Source organism: Sciurus vulgaris (genome assembly GCF_902686455.1).
Source record: "Sciurus vulgaris genome assembly, chromosome: 7".
Lineage (NCBI taxonomy): Eukaryota > Metazoa > Chordata > Mammalia > Rodentia > Sciuridae > Sciurus > Sciurus vulgaris.
This window is the reverse complement of record NC_136467.1, coordinates 14,407,321-14,428,200: the sequence shown is the minus strand read 5'-3', so window position 1 is coordinate 14,428,200 and position 20,880 is coordinate 14,407,321. Positions and strand designations below refer to the sequence as shown.

The following is a 20,880-nucleotide window of genomic DNA, read 5'->3' as shown; positions in this document are numbered from 1 at the left end:
TCTTCTCTGGGTTAAGTCATCTAAAACTAATTTTGTTCACAAATGGAACATGACTGACACGTGTCTAAATTTATTAATAGGCACAACTGTTCTGATCATAACAATTTATATTTTAGAGCCTCTCCACACCCAATGATAAGATTCATATAAGTGACCAAAAAAATCAATTCATTCTGTAAGAGAGGAATGAGTATTTTCAGAGGAATCTGATTATATTTCTATGCTATTCTGTATAAATTTTAATTATGCGAAAATTCACATTTAAAATGTCTACCATTTTTTAGTGTAATAGTTCAGTAGTGAGGTATTTTCATATCATTGTGCTACCATCTCCAGAAGTATTTTATTTTGCAAAACTGAAATGCTATACACACTGACTATCAGCATTTCTGCTTCCCCTCAGCTCCTGGCAAGCACCACTATACTTTCTTTTCAATAATTTTGACTATTCTTGAAATCTCACATGAGTAGAATCATATAGTATTTGTCATTTCACTTAGCATAATGTTCTCAAGGTTCATCCATCTTGTCACGGGTGACAATTTCCTTCCTTTTTAAGGTTGAATGGGGTTTAAAAAATTTTTTTTTGGTACACAGATGACACACTTTGTGTCTCCATCCCTTTGTCAGTGGATGTCAAGTTGCTTCTCTTTTCTAGCTTTTGGGAATCATGCTGCTATAAACATAGATGTACCAGTGTCTCTTCAATGCCCCACTTTCAGTTCTTTTAGACATAGAGCCAGAAGTGGAATTGCTAGACTCTTTGGTAATCCTATTTTTTATTTTTTTCAGAAACTACCATAGTTTTCCTGAGAGTCTGTCATGCAAAAAAATAGAAAGCTACCTTGAAACACTACTAGCATATCACCCCTTCATTGGTGGATAGCCACATGTTTTCTACCATCTTTGAGTTCTTAGTGACCAGTATCACACAACTATAAAGTAGATTTTCAGCATTAAAGATTTAGCCCTTAGCAACCACAAGAGTAAAAATCACCTGTCTTCCACCTGAACAATCCAGGTCCTCGCTCACCATCGTCTTGTTTAGTTTTCTACCAAAAGCTTTTTCCTTTGGGGAAAAGAGCTCTCAAATCATTTCACAACACAAAAATCTTCGTACTGAAAAATGCTAAACACACGTCCTATGGTTTAATATTTGTGATTGCTGGATACCTTGTGATACCAGTAAAATAGAACTAGAAACTGTCTAAAAGAAAGCCCAGGCCACAGATAGCCACTTTGGGTGAGACACACACTGTTGGCACGGTCAGGCTTGCCGAACGTGGCAGTCATTGCCTGAGATACACATAAAATTTCCATCTGTGCACTGTGTGGAAGGTCTTAAGGCAAGGGCCTGTTCTATGCATCCCTGAACCTGCGTGCACAGTGGTGCCTCACTTCTAGAGCCAGACAAACCATAACTTCCCATTTAACTAAGGTTCAGTTGGAAACAGACCCAGAGAGAGCATAGGGGGAGGATTCCCACCCTAGGACCAGTCTAGAGCTTTCCCAGGCTCTGATGATTATCTTCAGGGTGGGAACAACAGCCAAACAGGAACAGAGAGAAGCATGGTAAGGGAAGAGAGGTTGACCAGCAGATGTGGAGCACGTTACCTCCCCAAAGGCTGGCAAACAGCCCACCACACTGCAATGTCCCGAAATGCTAACGTAGCCTTGGACCAGATCAATAAATCCATGATAATAACCACAGACAATAACCAAATAAAATTCATTTGATGTCTAAAAGGGTTTGTCATTTTATTCAGGAAATCTAATTGAACGTTCCCAATATCTCTGGAAATGAGGAGAAGTAATTGTAAAACTTTCTGTGTCATCTGCCTCTTTGCCAGTGCCTTTATGAAAGCCCTATTGTGATTATTTTCCACCTCTATTTGGCAAAGGTGGGAAGGTAGTTTCCATTCTTTTTCATTTCCCATGATGGATGGTATAATCATTTCCATTTCCTTGATTATTTAATTCAATTCCAAATAAGTATCTCACAGGCAATTGCTTCCCTTTAGCCCAGCTTTAAATCTGCTCAGGAAAACTCTGCTCTTGATAATTCTCAGATGTGATAAAGTTCTTTTCACTACGTAGTAAAGAAACAACACACTCTTCAAGTCATTTGCTTTCTTCTGTACAAAATTGGTACTGTCTTGATACCTTTTGCTCACACAAAATATGGGACTCATTCACAAATCTTGTTTTATTTTATTTTTTTTAATTCATCCAGAATCCTGCCATCTCTTAGCTCCTCTACTGCCAGTATCTTGGTCCACATCACTGGTCCTTTGCCTGGAGGACTTCAATGACCCCCAATTCATCTCTCTTCTGAACTTGCCCTTCTTCAGTCTTTTCTCAACAGAACACGTTTGTTATCTTCTCTCCCTTATTAGAATGTAAGCTCCAAAATGCATAGATTATTTCTCTATTTTTTTCACTGTTACCTGTTCAGTACCTCAAATATTGACTGAATAAACAGCTTTTAAAAATACTTGCTAATATATGTATGAATGAATTAAGATTTCTTCCTAAAAAAGAAATTTGAAAATTTTTTATTGAAATGTTTATTAATTGTATAAACTGTGTGGGATTTAGGTCCAAGTTATTGATAAATTAATATATCCTTTAAATTAATAAATACTATTCATTTTGAAATGGTGATTTTTTTTCCTTTCCAATTTTTAGTTTACATATTTGGAAATAACTAATTTATCATTATGTTTAGAGTTAACAAAATCAAAATGGATGTATTTTTCCTTACTTTTATTAAGGGCATAATTGGCCAAAAAAATTATATATGCAATTTTAAGTATTGTTTACAGTGTATAGCATGAAGCTTTAATATATGTATATGTTGTGAAATGATTAGATCAAGCTAATTAACATATTCATCACCTCACCTATTTGATGTACCTTTAAAAAAAAGACTAAATAGTGATTTCTGGGGTGAATTATTACATTTGCCTTTCCCTCTTTGGCCCTTATCATTTTGTATTAGTTCACTAATGGTTCCACCAAAGTGTGTGCAAGGAAACAGGAGAGAAATTCAATCCACAAAGTGTTTCCATGCTCTCTTTCATCACTATTGGTGAAAAGATAACTGGAGAAGATGAAAGCAACTCCGAAAGGATATTCTATGGCTATGGTGATGTCATTCAAAGTCCTCATAACCTTGGGTTGCTTTTTAAAAGAACATGGAAAATCCTGTATTCCTTTTAAACATTATGCATCTAACTTTATATTAAAACAAAATGTGCTCTTAATGGATCTCTTATGGTTTGCATCGCCCCCTCCCAAATGTATATTGAAATCTTAACCCTCATATTGCAGAATGTGACCTTATTTGAAAAAGGGTCTTTAGAAAAATTAATCAGGTCATGATGATGTCAGTAGCATTGGTCTGCATCCATTATGAGAAGTGTCTTTATGTAATGAGGTAATCTGGACACGACACAGGCAAGCACAGGGGCAGAGACTGCAGAGATGTTAGCCAAGAAATATGAAGGATGGCAGGCCACCACCAGGGGCCAAGCAGGTGAGGAAGGAGTCCTACTGGAGTCAGAGAAAGAACATGAATTTCTTCCTTCCAAACTGTGGGAGAGTAAATTTCTCATTTCAAGTCAGTACTTTGTTACAGTAGCCCTGGAAATTGCTAGAAAATCTGAATAATGTTTTAAGACTTTTTTTTCTCTTACCAGTTCTTCTAAAGAATAAGAAGATGCCCATATCATGCCTGAGGTCATCCCAAAGGCAGTGTTTGAAATATTTGGTGCCTATCCTTGAAAGATCTACAAATATAAGGCTGGCAGATGGAAAAAGGATTGCTCATTCATATTGAAAAGAAACACCATTTATAGAAACACTAGAAAATGACTGAGACCTATTTTTTTCCTTTAAAGGGCTTAGTGCCATCCCATCCATCTCACAGTAGATATAAAGATTGAACCAATGGGATTTTAGTACAGTTTGTTCTATTTGACAAAATGAGAATGTGAGACTGCAAACATTTGATAATAGAATATAATCAATATGAATATTATTTGTACTATATTTTGCTAATTTAGAAAATGTAACATTTTATAAATTTTGTTGGAAAAGACGTATTTAAATTGTTTCTTTTGGATGGCCAATGTAGCACCATACAATTATAATAGTCTATGGATCGTGAATAAATTCAGGAACTTTCTAAGATAAATAAATTTTATCTTAGAAATGTTAGCACTTTAATATTTTAAAAACATTTTAACTAACATTTAACATTTTAACTAATGAAATTTAATATATTTATTCCAATAGAATCCTTTGTTCAAAAATGTATAATCATACTGTTAAATGTGAGACATCTGTGGCCATCGGGTAGGGACCCCTTCAATTCAAGTGCTTTCCATCTGGCTTGTAAGGTCTGCACTTCACCCAACTGAGGCACATCAATACCCTTCTTTCCTCTGGTCTGAAGAAGAGATTTCTCTCCTCTGGTGTAAACATAAACCCTCCACATGCGTTTTAAATTTCTTGTGCCACTCTGCCTCCCTCTCAGGAGACTTGTACCTTCAGACTAACCTTCCATCTGTTCTTCAGCCTATCATTCTTTCCTAGCTCTTGATCATTCCCTTCTACACAGACACTCAAGACCACCCTCTGTTGAAATAGCCCTTACCATTCATCCAAAAGAAGTAAAGTCAGTACCAGTGTTTACAGCAGAACAAACCATAATAGCCAAGTGATGGAACCCACCTAGGTGCCCATCAATAGACAAATGGCTAAAGAAAATGTGGTGTATACACACACACACACACACACACACACACACACACACACAAAACATATGCAGAAGCTAGAGGCAGAAAAAAGGAATTTTATAGAAAGAGAACCTTGCAAAAATAGAAAGGAGAGCAGGAGAACAATAGAATAGGAGCAAGGGACCAAGGGTGAGGGAAGAGAGGAAGCAAAGGGGAGCAAATTATGCTGTGTGTGTGGATGAACATATCACAGTGCATTACAATTTATATAGAATTCTAATTCATCAATTAAAAATAGATAGATAGATAGATAGATAGATAGATAGATAGATAGATAGATAAGTAGAAGGAAAGCCAACAGCTTCCTTCTATAGTAGAAGAAGGGGATCCAGGAGAGGGAGGGAGGGAGGGAAGGGAGAGTGTTGGGGACTGAAATAGAGAAAACTAAGTCATATGCATTTATGAATATATCAAAATGAACACCACTATTATGTATCACTACAATGCACTAAAATTTTTTTGAATGCTATATGGAAAAAAACAAACAAACAGCTCTCACCAGATCCAGTTTTCTGCCCTAGCTGAGACTATCTCAAGAACACATCGTAGGTACTGAGTGTCCTAACTCCTTCAGTTTTCATTGACTCCTCAGTTAACCCAAATCTGGTTTCTATTGTCCTGTGGACTCCACTCCCAGTGGTGGACAATGACGTTCTAACTGCCAGATCACATGGATTTCTCTCTCACAGAAATCAAGGAGTTTCTCTATCAGAACCAGAATTTAGTAGCCCTTCCCCAAGCCTCTTATATTCCTGATCTATTTGAATGATCTTAACATGTTCTCAAGTCAGGAATCCACAAGTCATCCTTGATTTTCTCCTCTCATTAAGTACTCAGTTCTGTCAGGTCCACCCCTACACATTTTTCTCCATTCTCCCATCATGACTTTAGCCCATCCTGCCTTCTGCTCTCATCTGACTGTAAGGCCACTCCATCACCAATCTTACTTGTTCCTGCTCTAAATCATGAGAAAGAGGGAGGGGTTAGGGCCTGAGTGATCACTTTGTTCTCCTGCCTAAGATTCTTTATTTTGGACCTCCGGCCCATTATACAGGTCCAAACTCTTCTTCCCAACTGGCCTTTGACCAGTTCTGTTTTCCATGTTGCCTGCCGACTCCTGGAACCCACATCTTTAGATAGTCCTAAATTCTTCTATTCCCTTCACTTTAGTACCATCTTCTTTCACATCTCTCCACTTTTGAAACATCCATCCCTTCACCTACCCAATCCTGAGACATTTCTCAGACCTCTGATTAAATGTTTCTTCCTGTGAAAGCCTAGTGACCCCTCCTTGAGATCATCCTTGTGGCTGGGTGGGCTTGACATGTGCTCCTGGTCACCCTGTACTTGCCCTCTCCTGGAATTCAACACACTCCATTGCCATTGTTTGTCTCCTCTGCCAGACCACCAGTTCCAAGATGGCATGGGCTCTGTCTGTATTCACCACTTGTATCCACCAGGCCCAGCACAAAATAGGTGCTTCATGAATGAACACTAGATAAATAAATGAGGCCTGAGAGTACGACACAACGCGTAGTGCCTACTGTGGACTAAGAGGTTGGATGTCCCCAAAATTCATATGCTAAGGACTTAATATTCGATGTAATGGTATTTGGTGGGGGGGCTCTTGGAAAACTATTAGGTTTTGATGAGATTGTGATGGTGAGGCCCCCATGATGGGATTAATTAGTATCCTTATAGTTGGAGAAAGAGAGACCAGAGCTTTCTCTCTCTGCCAACTGAAGACATGAAGAAGGCAGCCATGTGCAAGCCAGGAAAAGAGCCCTCTCCAGGATCCGAATCTTTCAGCACCTGGATCTTGCACTTCCCAGCCTCCAGAACTGTGGGAACAGTTTGTTGTTCAAGCCACTCAATCTGTGGTATCTCTCATGGCAGCCTGAGCTGATTACCAGTGCCCAAGCCCAGGTGTTGTGGGATCAAAAGTTGGCTTTATCACTTGTTATGTGACCCTAAGCTTATTAATCAACTAACTCTAAACTTCAGACTTATAACCTATAAAAGAGTGAAAAAAGTGATTGCTGTTAGGATTGAACAAAATGAGATAAAGTTGTTGGAGCACCATAGCTGACACAAGGCATGTGTTCAATAAACAGCATCCTGCAATTCAGAAATACATCCTCACAATGCACACTATCATGCTAAACCTGCCTCAGGAACCTAACATTGAAAAGCTACCACTCAAAATAAAATTGGGCTAAATAAGAAGAAATATTTCATCTCCTTTCATTAACAGAGCTAACAGAGTATAATGTTTCTTCTTGATAAAAAGAAAATTGTAGGTTTCACGTCTAAAAATGGAGCCCTGTTTTTGAAATGGATGATTGAGTATATGAAATAACTATAACTAATAATTTTTGTTAATGTCATATTGTAGTTTATTGACAATTTGTGATTTTCAATTCTTTGCATAATTGCAGAGACATAAAAACTTCCATTTAGGAACAAAGCAGATGTCAAAAAATGAATAGATAATTAGACCCATAAATATGAATAATCTATATCTGTGTACTAAGAATGTAAAAGCACACATGGAGGGAAAATCCTTAGGTTCCCCCCTTATTTTTAATAAGATATTTGGTTTAAGAAAAGCACATTTTATAGAAACATATTGTACACTTATTTGCTTCCTATCCCTTCATAACTTCTGTCTTAATATTTATAAATAATTGCAATAATAGAATAGAATCAGAAGTTTCTTTATTAATTATAAATCATTTATTAATTTGAATCCTAGACAAGCAATCAAGAACAAAAAAGAAAATTTCCAATTAAATAAACCTCCTCAAATTCCTTCTCATAAGCATCTTCAAAAACCTCTGAATACACCCAAGATTTAGTGACCTTGGGAAGGACAAGAGAACCAACATTTTTGCTTCTCAACTCAACATCCCAGCACTTAATCCTGCCATTATCTGTTATCAAAGCTTTTTTGGGAAGTGGTCAATTTTCAAAGAAGATTTTGAGAAAATACATACATTTCCTTCCAAATACAGTCTTTAAAATTGTTCTTTAAAACGAAAATTGGTAGGCTGAGCATAAGACTCAGTGGTAGAGTGCTGGCTTGGTGAACGTGAGACTCTAAGTTCAATCCCCAGCACCACAAAATAATAAATAAATAAAATTTTATTATCTTTAAATTGCTCATAAATGTTAAGGGAGGCACAATATCACAATATTATCATAGAATTTATGATTAAGCATTCTAATTTAAATATATATCAATTCCCATGACTACTATGAAAAAGTTCTCAGACAACAGAGATTCTGTGAAATATTTATAAGTTGCATTCCAGAAAAACATTAAAATATTAAATTTTGTTTTTCTTGGTCAATTTGACACTTTTTTCTTGTTCTTAGATATAAAATAACTTAGTACCTAATGTAGCATAAATAACAGGTGATTCAAAACTATTATACTAATTACCAGAATAAAAAATACTTTCAACATGGGTCATTTTCTTACTTTCATTAGTAAATGTCAACATAAAACTATAGCAAAGGGGACAAACAATACAACCAAGAAATAAAATGCAACTCGACTGTTCTCAATGGTTTGGTTGTCAGGTTAATGGAAAAATTCCAAAGTGCAGAGCTAGGTATGACAGATTTCTACAGGAGAAACCATCCTCTGTGAAATGGGGCTAAGTGTTTTCAGGGTACAGTTCCCATTTCTGTGTTACAGATTTAGGAGAACTTCTTACTTGCTTAAGTTAAACGTCAGACTGAACTTGAGGCCTGTTATGGACTGAAGGTCTTTGGCTTGTATTCCACCCCAAATCCATATGTTTCAACCTCCAACCCCAGTGTGATGGTATTTAGAGGTGGGGCCTTTGGGTAGTATCGAGGTTTAGGTGAAGTCATGGATGCAATTTATTAGTGGCCTTACAGGAAGAAGAAGAAAGACCATAGCTCTTTCTAACTGCCATGTGACACAGGGACAAGGAAAACTGCCTTCATCAAAAATCAAATCTGTTGGTGCCCTTATCTTGGACTTTCCAGCCTCCAGAACTGTAAGGAATAAATATTTGCTGCTTAAAGCCACCCAGCCTCTGGTATTTTGTTATAATAGGTTGACATAACTAAGCAGGGTCCAAATTCACAGACACAGTAGGCAGAGTTATTACTAGAGAAGGCATTGCAGGATCAACACACCACAGTAGATTCAAACTGATCCTCAACCCCAGGACTCCAGGTCCACTAAAAGCCAACAGCTTTTGTTATTCAACAAGCAAGAAAAGGAAAACATGACTTCAAAAAGCTCTGGAAGATCAGGAAGGACTTCTAGATGAGTCAAGTTTCTTATTTGTGGATTTCTAAAGAGAAATGTTTTGAAGCAGAGCTTTGGACCTGCTCTGTGACTGAAAATCTGTTGTCTGGGGGAAACTTCAGGGTGTTGCTGATGATCAGGAGACAAGAACCCAAAGTTTAAGAAGCTATAACCATGAGAGAGTTAGTAAGACCCTGGGCTTATGCTCCTGTAGAGATTAGTTGACGTATGTGTGTGTGTGTGTGTGTGTGTGTGTGTGTGTGTGTGTGTGTGGTGTGTGTGTGTGTGTGTGTGTGTGTGTGTGCACACCTGCTGCACCTGTCCATGTATGGTAAAGCGAACCATCCAAGCATGCTCTAGCAACCTGAGTGGCTTTGGCAGCAAGCCTTCTCACAAAGCATCAGGAAAAGCGACACAGGTCTTAGTCCAGAGACCAGATCACACATGAAATTGACTGCTTCTGTTGTGGGTGAAAAATCATTGTTCTCAGACTTCCTTGAAGAAAGTGAGGAACCTATAATGAGAGGGAAGTGTGTCTCCCTTTTAACTTAGACGCATGCATAAATACAACCTCAATGGCACTGTGAAGTTTAGGGTTTTCAGGCTGAATGTGTTTTGTAGGACTAGAATACAGAAAAAATGGAGATCGTAATGGAGGTAAAGCTAGGGATGGGGAGACTGAGATACAGATGATAAAGGGGCTGGGTTGGGCTGCAGGTGGTGGCAGAGAAGACGGCGTGGGAGAGACAGCGAGATGGGATGGAAGGGAGGTGAGAGAGACAATGACATAAAGATGGAGCTGGAAACAGGAATTCAGTAGGGACAAGGAGTGTAAGGACGGGGACAGATGAGTGGCGATATGTGGTCAGCTGCCGAGACAGACACAGACATAAACACCAACTCTATGGCTCTCCTTAAGTTCTCAATTGCCACACCTGGGAACTGGGGCCAGATCTGATTTTCAGAAAGTTTTCCAAATACAAGAAATTAGAAAAGTAAAACATCATCTGAATGCTTTCATGGGTTTTGATTATTTTTAATGAAACACTAAAACATCTGTATCAATAAGTTCAAAAGAACAAGTCTAGGTATTATTCTTCTACTTCAGTGTTTAGTTTTCAAAGTGGCCCAAGAAAGAAAAGAAATTACAAGTACAGAGGATAAAAAAGAACACAAATATCTATTATATTAAGTTTATAATCGGTCATTGTGGATACAATAACTTTTTTTGGCATTTCAAAATGATATCATTCATGCAAACAGTGTGTGGTGTGGAGGAAATGCATGGACTTCAGGTTCTTTCTGGATTAGAATCTTACTAGCACCCGTTTCCAGGTGTGTGAAGATGTACACCATCAAGAGAAAAATGGTGAATGATATTTGAGTCATACATTTAGCTTTGTTGTATAATTTAAGGTCATTTTTACTTTCATTATACTTTCTAAGAAGTATATTACTAATTTTATTTACAATTAGCATGTAGCCTTTTTACAGCATGGAAAACAATAACTCTATTTTTATTTTTGGAAAGAAAAATCTTCCCTGATAGTTGACAATTCTGTAGTGTAAGTAGAATGTGGCTGTCACCAAGGTTTGAGCAAATGAGTCCCCAGAGTACTCAAGCCTACTGCAGTCGCTGGGTAGGAAGGAAGTACGAATAGGAGGGATTCTAGGTGCAACCACTAGACCAGAGAATTCTCCTCTCATCAAGTAGCTTTTGGAAAGAGATTTTAGTAAAGGTGATCCCCATATATCCTGTACCTAGACACATTGTTCTAGTTCTTTTATTGCTGGATTATGAGCTTCTCAAGTCCTGGGAAAGTTTCCTACTATGTTTTCCTTTCTCTAAAACCTAGTATAGACACAGATACACAGTTAATTTGTAGAATGGGACTAAAATTAACTGCCATGCTTTGTTTGCTAATGAACTATAAAAAAAAAGGGGAAGGGAACTTCGGGGTATTGTTGGCTTTCTGTTACTGAGGTAATCAACTTACAAGGAGAATATGTTACTTTGGTTCACAGTTTTGAGGCTTCAGTCCATAATCAGTGGACCCCTTTGCTTTTGGCAAGGCAGCGCATCATGGGGTGGGAGGGGCATGTGACAGAACCTAGCTGTGATCTCATATCCAGAGTCAGAAAAAGAGGAGGGCTGGGTTCCACAAATCCCTTAGAGAGTATGTCCCCATGGCCAGAAGACCACCCACTGTGCTCCACCTTGAAGGTCCCGCCCCCAATACTGCCAAGTTGGGGACCAAACCTTTAACACGTGGGTCTCTGGGCGACATTCCAGATCTAAACTACAGCAGGTCTCTGATTAAAACCCCTCAGAGGGCTGGGGAGATAGCTCAGTTGGCAGAGTGCTTGCCTCTCAAGCACAAGGCCCTGGGTTCAATCCCCGAGCACTGCCAAAAAAAAAAAAAAAAAGGCAAAGAAAAACCCCTCAGGATTGTGCCTTACATACTACTGCCACTACTGTCCACAAAAGGACTAGTAGCTGAATTCAGACAATTGTCCAATGATCTAAATTTATTTTGACAAATGTAATACTTCTTTTCCCATCAGCAGCAGAAGAGGTGGATTTTCTTACAATATACTAAGATTGAAATCTATTTTGTTTCAGTATTTATGTGCAAAGACATCATGGTACCCTAGAAAGACTAAAACCACCTGGCACAAGCTAGCGTGGACGATCTTGGGAAGATGCCAGCCTTCCTAGTGTCTTGCCTGCACAGTTTTTTCCATCAAAGTACCTGTCGAGGGCACTGCCACCATCTCAGATGAACCTCTGCTCAGGGCAGGCCACTTATTGCTTCTTTGTGTTCTGAACAGATATCAGAACACCGGAGCACAAATCTGACATAAATTAGTACAGAGACAATAACTGGGGGGATATTGGAGCAAGATTCATAGACTTGACCTGAAGTAACTGCTCCTGACTGGCTTTCAGCCCATTTCTTCCCAGAGGCAAAGTTTGTAAATGCTTCACTTAGGTGACAATTAAACCAGCCAGTAGGATGGCCCCCATCATTGATCAATAATGGGGACAAAAACAACAGCAGAGTTCCTCCAGATTGTGCACTTCATGACTTTTTGGCTTAAACCGCACAAACCTGTAACTCTGGGTTTTTTCCTTTACCTTGGCCAGATGAGAATTGATCCATTTTGTGAAAGTACGCTTTTGTACAATCTCTTGCTCATCTAGGAGAAAAAAAAGAATCTGGTTAGCTGGCATAAGGCACCATGGAATTATATTACGGAAAAAATCAAAATTACACAACCCTAGAGTTAATCATAAAACTATTTTATCTTCTGATTCATTTGACCAATTATTGTCTTTCGGGGCTGACACAGTTCTACATACGTAATCACATGGACTCGTCCTTTGAAAATTATTAGCAAATACTTTAAAATTCGCACCATTTCATCCCTACGTTTACCCTCATTCACTTACTGAAAGTTCACTGGTTAATTGTCCCTCAACAAAGTTGTTAAATATAAAAGTTTTACTGTAGTATGCTAATTTTAAGTCCTCTGGGTATAAACCGAGGAGTGGGATAACTGGGTCAAAAGGTGGGTCCATTCCAAGTTTTCTGAGGAATCTCCACACTGCTTTCCAGAATGGTGGCACCAATTTGCAACTCCACCAGCAATGTAAAAGTGTGCCCTTTTCCCCACATCCATGCCAACATCTATTATTATTTGTATTCTTGATAATAGCCATTCTAATTGGAGTAAGATGAAATCTTAGAGTTGTTTTAATTTGCATTTCTCTATTCGGTCATGAAGAAGAATAATATGGCATTTATAGATAAATGGATAGAGTTGGAGAATATCATGCTGTGAAATAAGCCAATCCCCAAAAAACCAAAGGTCAAATGTTTTCTGATGAGTGGATAATGATACATAATGGGGGTGGAGACTGGGGAGTGAGAGAAGAATGGAGGAACTTTATGTAGAAGGAAATGAAAGGGGAGGGGGGTGGGGTATGAAGGATGGTGGAATGAGACAGACAGCATTACCCTATGTACATGTATGATTACACGTCCGGTATGAATCTACATTGTGCAAAACCACAGAAATGAAAAGTTGTACCCCATTTGTATACAATGAATCAAAATGCAGTCTGTAAAAATAAAAATATAAAATAAAATAAAAATAAATAAATAAATAAAAGTGTGTGGAGTCCAACTAAATGCCAAGTTCTGTGTGTAGAGAGATATGCAGAGATGTAGAGGTGGAGACAGACAGACAAGGGCATATGCATACAGTGGGTTACACTGCAGTATTAAGATACAACTGTAAACATGAGGTATTACAGGAACTTAACACGGATGGGGAGTGGGGTTAATATGCCCTAGGCAACCTCCCCAAATCCCCACCTCTTGGAGGCCACACTTTTGTATAGGCAGAGTGCGCAGATCCTGTGACTTGCTTCTAGTTAACAGAATATGAAAGTTGGTGGGATGTCATACCTGCAATCCTGTTGCTTTAAGTTACTCCATCCTTGCTAAGGTTCCCCCAACACCAGCATGCTGTGAACCACCAATGAAGGTGGTCAACGGCAGGGAACTGTGATTTTCTTTTAGGAGTAGAGAGCTGCCTCCAGCCAACACCCAGTAAAAAGCTGGGCCTTCATCTTATAGCCACAATGCTAGCAATGAGGACAAATTCAAAAGTGGGTTGTTCCTTCAAGAGAATGGGGATGAGGATGCAGTCAGCCTGCATCTTGTAGCCTGTGGGACTGTGAGCAGATGCAGCTGCACTGTGCATGACTCTTGATCCATGAAAATGTGGAGATAATAAATGTGTGCTGCTTGAAGCGGCAAACTCTGTGGTAATTTGTTATGCAACAAGAGAAGACTAATGAAGAAGGAAAAGAACACGGTCCAGGAAAGCTTTAATTAGAGGTTTAAAGACATGAAGGCCAGAGAGCAGATACCATTGAATCCCTTGGAAAGAAGGGTGACATTGGTTTGCTCAGCCAACCTCTCCTGGGTGTCAAATGTTTGACACTAGACTGGACATGTTGTGGGGGACAGAGATGAACACACCTACTCTCAGTTCCCCTCCCTTTGAGGGATGATGCTCAAATTCCACATGTCTAGATCTCATCTTTCCACAGCTTCAACTTGGATCTGACTGTCGACTAGGATGTAAACCTGATCGGCTTTGACACCTTTAAACTAGACCTTTACACTTGGAGAAACTTTGGATATGTACATAAAATTCATGGAATGCCGGTATTTCTAAAGTGTTTCGAACATGCTTTTTAGTTTTGATTTTCAAGAACAAAAACAACTCAGTGTTACAGAAGGTAACTTTTCCTATATACCAGGGACTCATGTACATGCTAACCCACATAAATAATTATATACATCTATGCATAATGAGATATATATCACTTTTCTATTTTAATTTTTAATTATTTTAATTATTATATATTTAGTAATTATATAGTATAAACTACAATACATGTATTAGCTTTCATTCTTATAACATATAAATGAAACCTATTATAATTCTCGTTTTCCAGATAAGAAAGCCAAGGCACATAGAAATTAAATATTTTTACCAAGGTCACCCAATGGTGACCAGATTTTAGATTCCAGAAGTGTGGTCCTGTAATATCATAATGTTACTTGAGGATAACACAAAAATTAGTATATTGGTCTTAACAGATATTAATCACATGAAAATTATAAATCCACAGTTAAATATGAGATTGGCTTTGGAATTTTCCAGTTCTATAAATAAATTTATGCTGCTGCAAAATTAATCAAGCTAAGTGTGATGTAATTCAGAACTTTAATACATAACTCCAATTCTAGTCTAAAATAGACTGTAGATACAGTTAGTGTATGAAAATTTTTATACTTAATTTGAAATTAGATATTCTTTTATAAACCAAGATGTCATTGTTTTAAAATGTTAAATTAGCATGAGTTAGTGTAGGATGCCATAAATTTAAGAATACCTACTGATTATATGCTGCTTCCTGATTTTAAATTTTTACATTTTCATTGCTACCACCTTCAGATTTACCATCTGATGGCAAATCTCTGATTTTATATTTAGACTTCAGTTAAAAGACCTCCTTTTAGAGCACTCAAATTCTCTTTTTCTGGTAGCATTGTATATGTCTAAATGTCAAATTCTCTACATGCTTCCCTTTATGCCTGTAAAACCAGATTTTGCTGGATCCTAAAAGTCTACCTTTTATATTTATCAGATACAGCCAGCTTAATTCTAAGTAAATATTTTCTAATTTTATGTATTATTTTCCAAAGAGAAAAAAAAAATTCTAAAATTTCATTGTTAGCAAATTCTTATTTTTATGTAAAGCCTGAAAAATTTACTTCTATATTTGTTAATTAAGTCTGATGTCAACAACATAAAATCTTTAAATTGCAGAAGACAAATATGCCATAAATGTCTATCAACCTACAAAAAAATAGACATGAAAACACATTTCTTTATAATCCTATTGACAAAGAACTGAAATAACCCTATGAGAAAAGTTTTAAGGTTCTTTTTATGTGTATGTCTCTGCTTTTAAGAGAACATTATTTAATATTAGCAGCGACTCGCTCATAGGGCCACTATAGTTCACCCTGGGGTTCTCATGTATTGGAAACACAGAGGTCAAAATAAATGGTAGCCTGGGTTGCTACAGAATCTTTGTCATCAATCATACAAACATAGTGTCTAGAAATATGTTGATTATCTTTTAATCTTACTATGAATAATAAATTTTCCATGAACAATATGTTATGTAAAACTGTGCTACATAATCTTGTGCTTATTAGCTTGTAAATAGCATTACAAAATAAAAAGAATATTAAAACACACGCCAATATCCTTTCTACCAGATGGTGTTTTTTGAACACTAACAGTAACTGAAATTACTATATTAAAATATATTGAACTAATTCTTCTATAAGAACTTATTTCTGAGAAGTATATGAGTATGCCCTTAATCATGCATAATGAATCCTACCAGAAGCATGAAAAATCATAAAGAGCAAAATCATGAATTCCTCAGTGCATCTACTCTAATCAATGTCACATTTAATATATATACATGTATATGCATATATATATGTATATATAATAAGAAAAATACATTGTTTAAATAAATGTAGATAAGTTTGAAAAAAACTTTGGCAAAAATACTAAAATTATCAAATATTAATGCATTCATAATATATTGCCATAGATTATTTTATTTTGTTTGTAAATGAACATGATACCTTTATCTTATTTATTTATTTTTATGCAGTGCTGAGGATCGAACTCAGTGCCTCACACATGCTAGACAAGTGCTCTATCACTGAGCCACAACCTTCAGCATAGAATATCTTACATTTTTAGTGGTTAATTTATTATTTTTGTATCTGTTATTTTTGGTTATACTTGACAGTAGAATATATTTTGACATCATACATTCATGTAGTATAATTTCCCATTTTTGTGTTTGTACATGGTGTGGAGTTAACACTGGTTGAGTATTCATATATGAACATAGGAAAGTTATATCTGATTCAGTCTACTGTCTTTTCTGTTCCCATTCCCCCTTGTCCCCACATTCCTCCCTGTCCAATCTGGTGAACCTCCAATCCTCCCTCCATATCACCCCCTCTGCCTATTTCAAGTCAGAATCTTCAAAGCAGAGAGAATATTTGGCCTTTGGTTTGCAGGGACTGGCTTATTTCACTTAGCATTATAGTCTCCAGTTCCATCCATTTACCAGAAAATGCCATAATTCCATTCTTCTTTAAGGCTGCATAATATTCCACTGTGTATATGTACCACAATGTCTTTATCCATTCATCAGTTGGAGGGCATCTAGGTTGGTTCCATAGCTTAGCTTTTGTGAATTCAGCTGCTGTAAACATTGATGTGGCCATGTCCTATAGTATGCTGATTTTAAGTCCTTTGGATATATGCCAAGGAGTGGGATAACTGGGTCAAATGGTGGTTCCATTCCAAGTTTTCTGAGGAATCTCCATACGCCTCCATAGTGGTTGACCCTATTTGCTCTCCCACCAGTAATGTATGAGTGCATCTTTTTCCACATCTTTGCCAACATTTATTGTTGCTTGTATTCTTGATGATTGCCATTCTGACTGGAGGGAGATGAAATCTCAGTGTAGTTTTAATTTGCGTTTCTCTTATTGCCTGAAATGTTGAACACTTTTTCAAATATTTGTTGATGGATTGTATTTCTTCTTCTTTGAAGTATCTGTTCAGTTCCTTAGCCCACTTATCGACTGGGTTATTTGTTTTTTTGGTGTTAAGTTCTTTGCATTCTTTATATATCCTGGAGATTAATGTTCTATCTGAGGTGCAGGTGGCAAAGATTTTCTATAGGCTCTCTCTTCACATTCTCAATTGTTTCCTTTGCTGTGAAGAAGCTTTTCAGTTTGATACCACCCCATTTATTTATTATTGATTTTATTTTTTGCACTTTAGGAGTCTTGTTAAGGAATTTGGTTCCTAACCTGATGTGGAGAAGATTTCTTCTAGTAGGCTCAGGGTCTCTAATTGAATTCCTATACACCAGTAATGAATCAACTGAAAGTGAAAGTAGGAAAACTATCCTATCACAATAGCCTCAAAAAATAAAATATTTGGGAATCAATCTATCAAAAGAGATAAAAGACCTCTACTATGAAAACTACAGAACACTAAAGAAAGAAATTGAAGAAGACCTTAGACAATGGAAAGATCTCCCATGTTCTTGGATAGGCAGAATTAATATTGTCAAATGGCCATACCACCAAAAGCACTATATGGATTTAATGCAATTCTTATTAAAATTCCAATGACATTCATCATAGAAACAACAACAAAAAGCAGCCATGAAATTCATTTGAAAAAATAAGAGGCCCAGAATACTCAAAGCAATCCTCAGAGGGAAAAGTGAAACAGAAGGTATCACAACACCAGACCTTAAATTATACTACAGAGCTAAAGTAACAAAAATGACATGGTATTGGCACCAAAACAGACATGAAGACCAATGGTACAGAATAGAAGACACAGAGACAAGCCTTCTTATCTCATACTAGACAAAGGTACCATAAACATACACTGGAGAAAATCTAGCTTCTTCAACAAATGGTGCTGGAAAACTGGAAATCCATATGTAGCAAAATGAAATCAGACCCGTCTCTCACCCTGCACAAAGCTCAGCTTGCCATAGATTATTATTAATATTTTTGCACATTATTATTCCCTAATAAATATCTTTAATAATAAAGATGGCTTAAATAGAACTCTTAGAGATTACTATACCAGAAAATGTAAATGTTAATTTAAAACAAATCACATTTAAGGTCACACTGCCCCTGACTGTTTGTAATAATTATTTTCCATTATTTTTGATGCAGCCATAAAAAAAGTTGGAATGAAGTTTAAAAACAGGAAAATACAGACTGAATTTCTTGCCACAACCAAATAATGTGGCTACATAGGGAAAAACAAACACAAAAACATAAGGTGATAAAGTGGTGGTTATTAATCAACAACCACAATTAGATCGCCTGGGTCAAATGAACTGTTTTGGAATCAGAATTATATTTTCCCAGTTGTCAGTATATAATTACTAAAATCACCACTAACTTTGTTATACATAAGAAAGATCCAAGGTATATTGAATAGTAGAACCTAATAAAATAAATAAACAAACGCTATAGTTACCCAATGTTAATATTTTTAAGTAAAAAGATGTCCGGAGCCGGCAGGTCACACGCCCTGCCTTGCTTCAAGGTCACGCGCCTTGGCTCATGGTCAGGCGCCTTGACTCATGGTCACGCGCCTTGACTCATGGTCACGCCCCCTGCCTCACCTCATGCTGAGCTAAGATGGCACCTGCCGGATGCTGGCGGGGCGTGCCATTACCTGTTTACACACCTGTCAGACTATACCAGGTGCATCAGACTAGATTGCGTGGTGCTTCATGATTGGACAACTACACTTCCTTATTGGAGTTCTGGCGCGAGACTAGTCTTGCCTTCGCACACTTTACTCTGATTGGTTTCTGTACTTTATATTAACTGTGTTTATTCCTCTAATAAACAAGACTTGATCAGGCTTTTGTCTTGTCTCCATTTCTCGTGTCTCTTGTCTCTCTCAATCCCAGCACCCCCCTCCAGGTACCCGTTGATGTCCTGCGGGTCGGGGCAAAAAGAATATTTATAGAACCCGGCTGTGACAGATTACAAAATGTGTCCTCAGTTCCTCCCATCCTTGTCAGTATACCCTTTGTGATGTGACTGTGCTACTCCTCAGATCAGGAGGTCCTCTTATCTCCCTGTCCTTGAGTCTGGGCTGGCCTTGAGACTTGTATTATTGATCAGCAATGTGACTGATGCAATTGTATGTGATTCGTAAAGGTGAACCCTCAGAGGCCTTGAGCTTCCGTTTTGGCCTTTGGAACTCTTCCCTGAAGCAACCACATAATGAAGCTGGTCTAGGATCTCAGAGGATACGAAGTCACTTGGAGGACAATTGAAGCACTCCAGAGGACAATCAACAAAAACAGCAAGACACAGACACATGAGCGTGCCATCTTGGATCTGCCAGTCTAACTGATCCAGTGAATGCAGCCACATGAACCAGCCTCGTCATAAATACCAGGACACTCACAGAAACACAAATTCTTGTTACTCTAATCCACTAAAATCGGGTAGTGGTTTGTTGCACAGTGCAATTTGATTGAAACAGAAATTCCTACTAGGAGTATGGCAGTGCTGTAACAAAAACATAAAATGTGGCATTGACCTTGGGACCAGGTTGGGAGAGGAGACTGGAGGATAGTGAGGGACTACTCTTGGAGATTGGAGGGAGCTGCATGCAGTTTGTAGATTATATAATCTGTCACCTGAAGTGACTTAAACATGTTCATCCTGATTAAGAGAGTTCCTTGAACAATGCTGAAAGTGTCAAGTGGCTTCTATTAGCTGTGTATTATAAGTAATGGAAAAGAAAGTGAAGAACCAAAAAAGGGACTGTTTTGTTTGCAAGCATAAATTAGAAGAAATGCAGAAGGTCTAGGCTAGTGGATTGGAAAATAAGATGGTCTGTTATTCCTAGTCTTTGCAGGAAAAAAATTTGAAAAGGAAGAAATGGCTTCAAGGTAACAGCATCCAGGGTATGTTTGTAAGACCCAGGGTTAGGAGGCAGGAGGAGTTTGGCATTTTTAGAATACTAATGTAAGTGAGACCACACAGTTTCTTTCTCTCTGTGTCTGGCATGTCCGAATCATTCATGTTATAACAAATGGAAGGATTTCCTTTGTGTGTGTGTGTGACTGAATAATATTGCCTGGTGGATTATCTGTATCCATTCACGGATGTGTTCTTTTTGGTCGTGGTAATCATTCACAAAGCATACATATATCAAATCATCACATTGTAAATCTTGAAATGTACCAAGTTGTATCTATCAATTGTACTTCAATATAAGGCTGGAAAACAAAAGAAAGAACTCAAAAAGCTTTCTGGTAGTGTCTATTCAACCTTCTCCACGAAAAAAAAAAAACAGTTTCTAAGGTTTAAGGTTATTAAGAATATCTAAAATGTGTTCATCTTAAGGGCATTGTACAGGCTTCATTTTATTTCAAACTAACTTTATTTCTTTTCTTTTCTTCCTTCCTCCTTCCCTCCATCCTTCCCTTCCTGCCTTCCTGCCTTCCTTCCCCATGCTACCAGGGATTGGATCCAGGTACTCTATCTCTCTGCCACATCCCCAGCCTTTTTCATTTTATTTTGAGACAGGATCTTG

General features: G+C 37.6%; 1 protein-coding gene across 2 annotated transcripts in view; it reads right to left on the bottom strand.

Moving 5' to 3' along the window:
* Window positions 1-20,880, bottom strand: part of SYNE1 (spectrin repeat containing nuclear envelope protein 1) — a gene marked incomplete at its 5' end in the record, with an annotated part of 439,816 nt that overhangs the window by 348,519 nt on the left and 70,417 nt on the right. For both annotated transcript variants that reach the window (XM_079147945.1, XM_079147948.1), the window contains one exon: window positions 12,230-12,291. In XM_079147945.1, the coding sequence (XP_079004071.1) occupies window positions 12,230-12,291 (62 nt within the window). The remainder of the gene's footprint in view (window positions 1-12,229; window positions 12,292-20,880) is intronic.